Source organism: Notolepis coatsorum (genome assembly GCF_963971535.1).
Source record: "Notolepis coatsorum genome assembly, chromosome: 17".
Taxonomy (NCBI): Eukaryota; Metazoa; Chordata; class Actinopteri; order Aulopiformes; family Paralepididae; genus Notolepis; species Notolepis coatsorum.
In genome coordinates, this window is record NC_140181.1 from 86,525,963 (window position 1) to 86,538,567 (window position 12,605).

Genomic DNA, 12,605 nt, shown 5'->3' on the forward strand with positions numbered 1-12,605 from the left:
ACTACTACTATCACTACCACTACCACTACCACTACCATTAACTAGGGAACGACAAGTCTAAGTCTAAGATTGTCCAAAAATATCAATGAACACAAAACACAAAAATTATCTCACAAATAAACTACAGTACTAAAACTCAGATTTGTGATGTCATTACATTAGGCATAAAGTCTGGAGCTGCTCCAAAGAAAATGAATTGACCTAGCTCAAGCCCGCCCTCTTTTCTTGATCCTCCAATCACAACTGTCACTTCCCTCAGAGAAAATGGAGAGAAGCGACAAGAGCACCCAGGGGAGGCGTTCTGAGTATACAGAACTGAGACCACTACTACAGAATGAACATCATTTTGGTACAAAAACCTCAAACAAACATTCTGCGGGTCCAACAAAATCATTCAATCACATTCATTGTCAACGGAGCAACTCCAGACTTTATACTTGATGACATCACAAGTTGGAGTCTTGCTTCTCTGGTTTATGGCTTTGGGGGAGAGTACCATGTGTTCATCATAATGAATTTACCTTTCATAGTTCATGGAAATAACATTGGATTTTTGGATTTGGATGGTGTACCTCTTTGAGGTAATGCATTTGTTTAAACATATTTTTTTGTCTTTGTCAGGAAAAATTCCCTGCATGTGCAATAAAAAAAAACACCTGACGTAAAATATCTTGAAATCTTAATCAGGGATTAAAGCAAAAAAATATCTCCTGACTGAACTTTTTTTCAGGCCAAGTCATATTCTTATTTTAACCTCCACTGTATTTTTTTTTAATAGCGTTAGCGTTTTAAGGGAGCCTACTTGTTTCGGTTTCGTCGATAATCCAATGTACAGTTAAACCCCCCGCCCCACCCCGCCTACCCAACCCCCCCCCCACCCAACCACCTCCAATGTACAGTTCCGCACCCCCCCTCCACCCAACCTACCCAACCTCCTCCAATGTAGTTTCTTCGTCAAATGTATATACTCTCTTTTTTAGACTCTTATTGTATCACAAACAATACTGTATTTGTAAATCTGGTATGTCATAAATGTATAGATGTAGCAGTATTGTCTATCTGTATGTCATGTGTGTCATATATTTTATGATGAATTGAAAATGGGGGACCCTGGTGTAAACAAGATGAAAGTTTTTCTCTGGTCTGTATCCCCTTAACAATTGTGTGTATTGAGCCATACTGTAGTGTACCCATTCTGCAATCTGTTAATAACAATCAATCAATCAATCAATCAATCAATCAATATTTAACAGATTGCAGAATGGGTACAGTACAGTATGGCTCAATACACACAATTGTTAAGGGGATGCAGACCAGAGAAAGACGTTTGTCTTGTTTACATCAGGGTCCCCCATTTTCAATTAATAATGACATTTATGACATACACAACATTTATGGCATAGGGACATACATGACATACTACAGTATATAGTAATGTTACATTTGTGACATATACGATATGCAAATATACAGTACTGTTACCCATAGAATAGATTAGGGATGCCCCGATCACATTTTTTGCCACCGATACCGATCACCGATCGTCGTGAGCCATATCGGCCGATACCGATCCGATACCGATTGTTTTTGATTAAAAAGAAATTAAAAATCATTTTATATAAAACGTTTTTTTTTTTTTTTTTATATAAAATATATATATTATATAATTAGACTTGTACTTGTATTATCTGCGAGACATCGCCACCACGCAACAAGTCAAAATGCTCGCTATCTGCAAACAGCTCCACTGTCTGTGTACTCTAGTAGCCTCCAGCTCCAAAAAGGATTCTCCGGCACTGCAGCTGGACCCTATTGGTAACGTTACGGTTATTTGGTCATTTCACATTCAGCAAGCCCTCAGCTCCAATACGCATTGAATCAATGTTATAAGACATTGATATCAAGAGCTATCTATAGCTACTGCTAGCCGGCTAGATGACGTTAAGACAGAACTTTAGTTCAATGGGACATTTCGTTTTGAACAGAGAACTAACGTCAGCTAACGCAAGTTAACGCAAGCTAACGGAGATATCAACATGGACTACTAGACTTCCTGGGGCATTTGTTGATATCCGGAGCTATCAGTAGCTAGCCGGCTAAATACCGTTAGACAATGCCTACTAAAAGTGAATAGTTGACTGGGTAATTTTGTTTAAACAGTAACGATAGCTAGGTAGCTAACGTTAGCTCAGGTCGAATGCACTATCTAGACTCAGCAGAGGAGCCGCCTCCTCTGTGTTTACAAACTCTACACGGGTGCGGGCGGGGCTAGGGAGCAGCGGCAGTTTGCAGGTCCTGTGCGTCTGAGACAGACAGCGAATGAGAAGTCCACTTGATCAGTTTCCGCGATCGGCGAATATGACTCATTATCGGAATTCCCCGATCGCATATTTATACTGATTATCGGCCGATAACGATCGCTGGCCGATCGATCGGGGCATCCCTAGAATAGATCCTAACAGAGATTATATTATATACATATGATGGGGAGGAGACTGTACATTAGGAGGGGGTGGGTGGGTGGGAGAAAGAATATACATACGGTGGGGAGGAGACTGTCTACAGATACACCTGTGTGATGTTGCTACGGAGTTAAGCTAATAAAGGATACTCACAACCACAGCAGGGGACTCATGTATTTGTACTGTGAAGTAACACGACAATGACAAATGTGTTGTTTGTTTTTCTTTTTGACATAGTTGCAGAACACGGAACAAGTTAACAACTCGCCACTACAGCCCGCAGTAGCCTAGCCAGTCTCTTCAAACTTCCACTCGAAACTTTCTTTTGTTAGGTGTTGCCGCTCATCCTTTTCGTCTGAGAACACCGCAGTGGGTTTTCTTTTTAGTGGCTGGCTTACTTCTTCCATTTAACGTTATTATGCTAACGTTAGCTCATTGGTATAGCAGGCGTGCGTAACGTTACAGTGCAAGCAGGTGGTGGATGTGACGTCAGTAAACAAGGAGAGATTGACGCGCGAGGGCTGCAAAAAAGGCGACTGTCGTAAGACTCGTGTTTTCTGAGTGACATGCGTTTCTACTGGATCTACTGCCTGTTCATGGTCTATGCTGAAGGTCGGTCAGACCAAGTTTAAAAGAATAAAAGTGATTAAATCTATTACTTTTGTCCTGTAACATTTATATGTTTAAAGAGAATGTAGCGTATTATATCAGCCTATGATTTATGGTAAAGTCCATTCCCGCAGGGATGCGTCATCTCAAAACTACTCCTGACTAAACTTTTTTTTTTCCAGGCAAAGTCATTCTCATTTTAACCTCCACTGTATATTTATATTTAATATAGCGTTAGCTAAAAGGAAAAGACAACCTGTATCAGGGTCTGACAGCACTACAATTACATTTTCATATCATAACAACAGGCTGAGACTCACCGGTAGAGCCGCCGCTAACCCTTCAATAAGCTTTGTGGTCCGGGCATAAATGTGTCCATAAATCCATTTATTTAGATCCAACAGTCTGAATGTATCTTGCGATTATTATACATTTCCGACAACGAACTATTAGCGTAATCCTGTCTCTCGAGTCGCTGCGTGCGTCCTGCCATTATTGCTCGCCATGACTCTGCTTAGCGTGGCGGCCGCGGTAGGAAAGAAATTCCCTTTTTCATGATATTTGACGCCTGATTGGCTCAATTTAGTTTCAATCTGTATGCATCTACAAATCATATTATACCAGGTAGCCAATTGACGGGAAATCCGTCAGACTCCGAATCAAATTGACGGAACTCCGAATCAAATTGACGGAATTCCGTCTCAAGACGGAACGCTTTAATGCCTGCTTAATACAAGATGAAGCCATTTGCTTACTTCAGTATTTTTGCAGGTTATACTAAGTGTGGCGTGTAGCACAGAAAGACACACGTTAGCTCATAATGTTTTCATCAGTACGCAGTCTAACCTGACCCAGTATCTCCCTTTGACCCAGTGCAGCATGTATAGCGACCAGCAGACAATCAACCTGACTCACCTGTAGGAGTTCTTTATCTGCGAAGGCCATGATACCCTCAAAGATAATAACACTGGCTCCATACACAATTTTCTGTAAATGTACACACACACACACACACACACACACACACACACACACACACACACACACACACACACACACACACACACACACATGATACGTGTTTATGATAAGTGATTATGATACGTGATTATGATAAGTGATTATGATAAGTGATTCTGACAAGTGATTATGATAAGTGAGTACGATACATTATTATGATAAGGGTTATGATGAGGGGATATGATAAGGGATTATGATAAGGGAATACGATAAGAGATTGTGATAAGGGTTATGATAAATTATTATGATAAGGGATTATGATACATTATTATCATAAGGGATTATGATAAGTGATTATGATCAATTATTATGATACAGGATTATGATAAGGGAGTATCAACTAGCATCTGGACGAAGGGATTTGCAAATACGTGAATCTAGATTTAAAAACGTCTCAGGTAATAGATGTGTGTGTGTGTGTGGGTCCTTACCCACTCCTTCTGCCTGCCGTGTGTGTTGAAGTCGTACACTGGGATCTTCACGCTCTTGCCAAGCTTGAGTTTACGCAGTGTGTGAGCGAGGAGACCGAAGTCAAAGGCGTCTGGATGGTCGAAGTTATAATCGTTGCTGGAGGCCAGAGCCTGTTCCTCTGGGGAGAGGACCTGAGGACCACATCGACACACAACACAACATTATAATAACCTTCACATAACCCTAACCCTAACACACACACATACCATGACACAAACAGGAATATACACATAAACAGGAAAAACCATACCTGAATGTAATGCATTCAGACATGTGCAGGCGATCGTATCGAAATAGAAAATAGAAATGAGAGGGAAGATCATATCTCATAAATCTATTTCCAAACGCATCACATGTGATTAAATGGATGGATGTTCTCCACAACCAAGTGACTGAGCATGTGCAAGACAAGACACACACACACACACACACACACACACACACACGCGCACGCACTGTGGTTGAAGTTAGCGGGACTAAATTTAGGCGGGACAAGAACAACGTGACTCCCTGTGACGTCTGTGCTAGGAGGTGTGTGTGTGTCTGGTTGTGTGTGTGTTTGGTTGTGTGTGTGTGCGTGTGTATGTTTGTTTATGTGTGTGTGTGCATGCCCTGAAGGTGGCCAGCCATTAAAACTCCAGACCAGCTATTTGCTCACGCGCACGCCCCCTTCTTCACTGGACCAATCACAGCCTTGGTGTAATAAACCAGTAGCCGCTGCAACCCAGCCTCTCTGGGGTAAACTGTGGACCCAACAGGGGGCTTTGGAGCCAGAATGCGAGGTGTAGCCTTTTCTCACAGCTGATATTACAACAGATGGATGGAAACGGTTTGATTCCAAGAGAGAGTAAAAACAAGAATTCCACGGGGCGTGAAGGTTTGGATGCCAAGCCACAGTAACGACAAACAACAGGTGCATTACATGGAGGCGGCTTTCGTGTCGAGAGTTTCGGCTGATTGGTCGGTCGTAAACTAAGTCCCTCCCACTCTGTTCTGGAGCCTGCTGTTGTCACACTGTGACAAGATTACATAACATAGGAGTGTAGGCGGGGGGACTAAGAGGCACGGGGGGGGGGGGGCTAAGATTGATGGCTCTCTTGGTCTCTCCCTCTTTCTCTCTCTCCCTCTCTCTATCTTATCCCCAACCACTCACCCATAACCCCTTATCTATGTTCTTCTCTTCCACTCCATTCTCACCCCTCATCCTCCCATCCCCTCAGGGATCCAAGAGAATCATATTATCTCTCACTCTATCTCTCTTATCCTGATTTCAAGAACTTAATCTAGAGTATCAATCCTTGGGAGTCGTCCACACACACACACACACACACACACACACACACACACACACACACACACACACACACACACACACACACACACACACACACACACACACACACACACACACACACACACACACACACACACACACACACACACACACACACACACACACACACACACACACACACACACACACACACACACACACACACACACGCACACACAAAAGTGTCTCCCTCCTACAGTAGGATGGATCACATTGGCTCACATGTGAATCTTGTCTCGCTGTACAGACATGCACATGCACATTTGAGTGATCTATCTATATCCACATAAAGGACAACCAGCAAAGGGACATCGAGGTTATAAATGCAGTCAAATGCAGATATTCCAGACCGTTACATCATTCAGTTTTTACGTCCGATGACGTCAACGTTTCGTTTATCGCTAAACGAAACCTATGAAGTGTGCCGCACATTCACGTCAACGGACAATACACGCTTATCTACAGTAGGATTTGACTTGATTCAACAACAAAAGAAAGGTACTGTTGGGTACCGGTATCGATTCACAGGTACCGGTACCGGTATCGGTTCAAATGTGGTAGGTATCCAACCCTACCAATTGACAGCATGACGCGCAGACTCCGCCTCTCAGGTTTAAAGTAATAATCTATGGCGTTTTCATATAAGTGAATGTCTATTTTGCCACTCTCTATCGCCAACTGATATAACACATAACACAACACGCAACCTAAAACCCCTCTTTCCAAATGCAGACACACACAGAGAGAATGCCCCCCCCCCCTTCCCCAGTCCCTAATGCGGACCTCTGCTGTTCTCTCACTGGCTCTGATCAGCTTAGCTTAGTTAGCTTACGCTGACGCAACGTTAATTTCGGTATTTAACGCGACGTGGGCATGGCGAGGATGTTAGATGCAAGAAAAAAGAAAAAAATATATATTATTTCGGGTCGCAAAATAGGCGGACTCTGAAGCAATGCTGTCTAACGTCTACACACACAGAGATATTGTTGTTGTTGCGGCCGGGCGGATATGCTCACCAGGGGATTTTCAAAATAAGAGTATCGCAATATGAATCGATCTTTTTACGTTGCATCGATCCTATTTGATAATTGATAATAGATCGATATATCGATCTGGATCGATGTATCGTCCCACCCCTAGTCAATACAGTGCAATAATGCAACAGCAATGACTGCGTATCATCAACAGATGCTGCCAACATAAATAAAAAAAAAAGCAACATCTCTTCAAAGTGTGACTGCTAATGATAAACTGAACAATACCTTGCTATTGAGACCAGCCATGCGCACGCACGCACGCACGCACGCACGCACGCACGCACGCACGCACGCACGCACGCACGCACGCACGCACGCACGCACGCACGCACGCACGCACGCACGCACGCACGCACGCACGCACGCACGCACACACACACACACACACACACACACACACACACACACACACACACACACACACACACACACACACACACACACACACACACACACACACACACACACACCTTATAGAAGGAGTCCATGGAGAGCAGGACCACCCATGGCACGTCGAGGGCCTCGATGATCTTCCTGGCGACAGTGGTCTTTCCTGAAGCACTGCCACCACACAGACCTGAAACATACAGTAACAATGAGGCACTGCCACCACACAGACCTGAAACATACAGTAACAATGAGGCACTGCCACCACACAGACCTGAAACATACAGTAACAATGAGGCACTGCCACCACACAGACCTGAAACATACAGTAACAATGAGGCACTGCCACCACACAGACCTGAAACATACAGTAACAATGAACCTAAAACATACAGTAACAATGAGGCACTGCCACCACACAGACCTGAAACATACAGTAACAATGAGGCACTGCCACCACACAGACCTGAAACATACAGTAACAATGAACCTGAAACATACAGTAACAATGAACCTAAAAGATACAGTAACAATGAACCTAAAACATACAGTAACAATGAACCTAAAACATACAGTAACAATGAACCTAAAACATACAGTAACAATGAACCTGAAACATACAGTAACAATGAACCTAAAACATACAGTAACAATGAACCTAAAACATACAGTAACAATGAACCTAAAACATACAGTAACAATGAACCTAAAACACACAGTAACAATGAACCTAAAACATACAGTAACAATTAACCTAAAACACACAGTAACAATGAACCTAAAACACACAGTAACAATGAGGCTAAACATACAGTAACAATGAGGCTAAAACACACAGTAACAATGAACCTAAAACACACAGTAACAATGAGGCTAAAACACACAGTAACAATGAGGCAAAAACACACAGTAACAATGAGGCTAAAACACACAGTAACAATGAGGCTAAACATACAGTAACAATGAACCTAAAACATACAGTAACAATGAACCTAAAACACAGTAACAATTAACCTAAAACACACAGTAACAATGAAGCTAAAACACACAGTAACAATGAGGCTAAAACACACAGTAACAATGAACCTAAAACACACAGTAACAATGAGGCTAAACATACAGTAACAATGAAGCTAAAACACACAGTAACAATGAGGCTAAAACACACAGTAACAATGAAGCTAAAACACACAGTAACAATGAGGCTAAAACATACAGTAACAATGAAGCTAAAACACACTAACAATGACGCTAAAACACACAGTAACAATGAAGTTATTATAAATTTTTTAATAATTTATAATGTATTATTATTAGTATTATTTTTGAGGAAGGAATAAGCTGTATTTAAAAAAATATATTTATAACAGACTCTGTGAAAACATCTAAAGGAAACATGTCTAGGAAACCATGTGAGGTACAAGATGAAGCCACCTCAGGCTAGCATTACTTAGCATCTTCAGGCAGGTAACTACATGCCCCATGGTTCAGGGCAATTGTCTCAATAACAAATGAAAATGTGTGCTTTTACACATTTCAATATTCTAGGTCAGGTCACACTAGGAGCGCCTCCGGCTCAGTGAAAATCCCAATGATGACCCAAGATGAGCTCGTCAATAGCCATTAGTGGTAAATAAACAAAAAAAGCGTATCTGTCCTTGTGAAGAAAGCCAGCGCTCTTATCTCCTGTAATTTGCTCCCAGTGCAAGCAGGACAAGATGTGACCAGGCTCTGAAGTTCACTGGTATGTTATCTGAGCGATTATTCAGAGCTTCATTCTCCCTGCATGTAAAGTTTCAGTGGGTGAGTAAATGAGAGCTATCTATAGGTTTTCTAAAAATCTATCATGAGTAAATGATAGATTCGGGGCGACAGTGGCTCAGGAGGTAGAGCGGTCGTCTGGTAATCGGAAGGTTCCCGGTTTAGATTCCCGCTCCTCCCGGGCAGCGTGTCGAAGTGTCCTTGAGCAAGACACTTAACCCCTAACTGTTCCCGAGGAGCAGGTTGGCACCTTGCATGGTTGCCTCTGGCGTCGGTGTGTGAATGTGTGAGTGAATGGGTGAATGTGAGGAACAAAATTGTAAAGTGCTTTGAATAAAAACGCTATATAAATGCACCATTTACCATTTAGATGTCCTTGTCTGAGATTTTTCTAAATTAATGTTACATTATTATGTAACATATTGCTTAATATGCTGATACAAGCATTTTGGAGTGATAACCCTGTGAGGTTTTGTCCGCTGCTCACCAACTTTCTCTGTCTTCTTTAAGCCTACTGTTAGGAATTCCCTACTCACTCTCTCTAGCCCCCACCCTCTCGTTCTTTACTCTCAGTGGCCACACCTGTTCGATTATCAATTACCTCTCGCACCTGTGGTGGCAGGCTAATTAGTTCCCCTGTGGGCTTTAAATACCAGGGCGCTTCCCCTCGTTTTCGGCGTGGGGTCGTGTTGTATACTTGCCGAGTCATATTCTCTAAACATCTAGACTCTTTCGGGAGATCCTCTGTCTGCCTATGCTGTTCCATTCTCCGGCGTCGAGATGTTTGCTCCAGCCTTCGCCAGCTGTCGCCGTTGCCTGTGGGGGAGACTGGTCTGCGCTCCATGTACTTCCACGGGAGGCACCCCAGCGTTCCACTGCAGACCCCCGCGCAGCTGTTCGTCCTGACGCACATCCAGACCAGCGCAGACGCTCTCCAGTCCTCAGCGCGCAACGCGCATCTTCCAAGGACGCTCGAGCTTGGCACGCTCTCCAGACCAGCGCGCAACGCGCATCTTCCAGACCCTCGAGCTTGGCACGCTCTCCAGACCTCAGCGCGCAGACGCGCATCTCCTAGACCTTCGAGCTTGGCACGCTCTCCCGACCAGCGCGCAGACGCGCATCTCCTAGACCTTCGTGCTTGGCACACCCCTCCACGCAGACGCACCCCGATGCGTCTCTCGGTTCCGGTGCGCACTCCAAGTTGTGGCGCACCACTCTGTCCTCGGCTCGGACAGCCGGCTTCCCGGTGGCGACACCCTCGCCACCGCCGCCTGTTCCAGCACCACTCTGTCCTCGGCTCGGACAGTCGGCTACCCGGTGGCGACACCCTCGCCACCGCCGCCTGTTCCAGCACCACTCTGTTCTCGGCTCGGACAGTCGGCTACCCGGTGGCGACACTCTCGCCACCGCCGCCTGTTCCAGCACCACTCTGTTCTCGGCTCGGACAGCCAGCTACCCGGTGGCGACACCCTCGCCGCCGCTGCTGTTCCTGCACCATTACGCATACGTCTGGGTGAGTTTTGACTGTCTAGATCATCTCCGTTTTCGTGTGTTTCTAACACTGAAGAATTACCACCTTTTTAATCTGACAGTCACTCACCCAGCGTTGTGCCTCTGTTTGTTTCACTTGGATATTATTTTGGACGTTACATCTCCCACTGTGTGAGTTTGACTGTTAAGTCACTCACCCAGCGTAATGCCTCTTGCCCTCGTCCCGCTGCGTTTCCTGTACCATTACGCATACGCCTGGGTGAGTTTTGATTGTGATGTCACTCACCCAGCGTAATGCCTCTTGCCCTCGTCCCGCTGCTGTTCCTGTACCATTACGCCTGGAGCGGCCCAGATGTTTCCCACCAGTCCTCCAACAAATAATGGCTGTTTCATCATCATATGGTATTTATTTAGTATACCGGTATATATTATATAAATGTATCGGATTGTATAGAGATACAGCGTTTATACATATAATTAACAATAGATTAAATTATAATTTGTGATAGTTAAAAAGGGGTAGGAATTAAAATAAAGTGTATACTTCTTCCTACTCCTTTTTTCGAACAGGGTAAACTATGATTTGTTTATGTTTCTCTTTTAGTTGTCTTTTTTTTATTATCTTTTGTATATGTCAAATGAACAGATATATTTTTGTTTTTTATACTTGTTCGAAAATAAAAATCATTCATTCATCATCATGTGTTTCCTACCGATGACGAAGGCCTCTTTGGACTGGGTTCCATGCTCGTTATACCAAGGTGGACGTCCAGCGGTGTAGATGGTTCGCTTGGAGGTGCGCAGGAGAGGGGGCTCCGACTTACACTGGCTGGTGGTCCGTTTCCGTGGCGACAGGCCTGTGCCTACCGAGGGGAGGAGCCTGTCCAATGCGCCGTCACCACCGCCACTGTAGAACAGGAAACACACAACAGAGCACTACATCACTTCCTGTTCATAAAACAGTTTATGCTTTATGTTTGACACACAAACAAGGGAAAAGACATAATCAAATTGTTTTCATGGTTCTATCTTTTCAAGGCGTCGCTTCGCTTGTCTTGTCAACGGTTCTACGCCTTTTTATTTTTGTATTTTAGAGGGAAGTGCCACAGCATGTTATTATCCATTATGTAATTGACGTCTAGGATGTTTATTGGTGGGTTGGTTCCCGTGTCACCTGTTCCAGCACACATGGAAACAGGTCAGCAAACACACGCATCAGAGAACAACCACTACTCATCAACATCAACATAACTCATCAACATAACTAAGTAACTACCATCACCATAACTACTCATCAACATAACTACTACTCATCAACATAACTCCTCATCAACATAACTACTCATCACCATAACTATTCATCACCATAACTACTCATCAACATAACTACTCATCAACATAACTACTCATCAACATAACTACTCATCAACATAACTACTCATCAACATAACTACTCATCAACATAACTGCCACACGACAGAAGATTAACCCTTTACTATCACACAACCGACGGTCGCCGGGCAGTGAAAGGGCCCAACCAGTGATCTACACGTTAACAAAGGGGTAGCCCCACCACCAAAAATGCCAGTGAACCTATTGTTGTTGATATACCTATTAAAAACATTGAATGAATTTCCATCATGAACCGTTTGTTATAAAACGTATAGGATGAACTCAGTACAGGCTACTACTTTCATTGGTCTAGGTCAGTGGTTCCCAAAGTCGGCGTCGCGACCCAAAGGTGGGGCGCGAGCAGCCACGGGAGGGCCGCAAGATTATTTCCAAAAAAGAAAAAAAGGAAAAAAATATTTTTTTTTTTTTGTCAGGCCACTGAACTTAGAAGCAGGCCAGGACAGTGTTTCTAGTTGCTTTCTAAAATTCTATTCTATTGTATTCTAAAATGTGACTATATGGTTTTATATTAACTTAACTCTTTCAGTGCCACTCACGAGATTTCTCGTGTTTTTTTATAGGTGGTTGCTAGCCACTCACGAGATTTCTCGGAATTTTTTTTTTTATTTTTTTTTTGCGATC

At 43.5% G+C, this 12,605-nt stretch overlaps 1 protein-coding gene across 2 annotated transcripts in view; it reads right to left on the reverse strand.

Moving 5' to 3' along the window:
- uckl1b (uridine-cytidine kinase 1-like 1b) overlaps positions 1–12,605 on the reverse strand; it is a gene marked incomplete at its 5' end in the record, with an annotated part of 61,794 nt that overhangs the window by 22,004 nt on the left and 27,185 nt on the right. For both annotated transcript variants that reach the window (XM_084333330.1, XM_084333331.1), the window contains 4 exons: positions 3,987–4,058; positions 4,523–4,693; positions 7,403–7,509; positions 11,285–11,478. In XM_084333330.1, the coding sequence (XP_084189456.1) occupies positions 3,987–4,058; positions 4,523–4,693; positions 7,403–7,509; positions 11,285–11,478 (544 nt within the window). The remainder of the gene's footprint in view (positions 1–3,986; positions 4,059–4,522; positions 4,694–7,402; positions 7,510–11,284; positions 11,479–12,605) is intronic.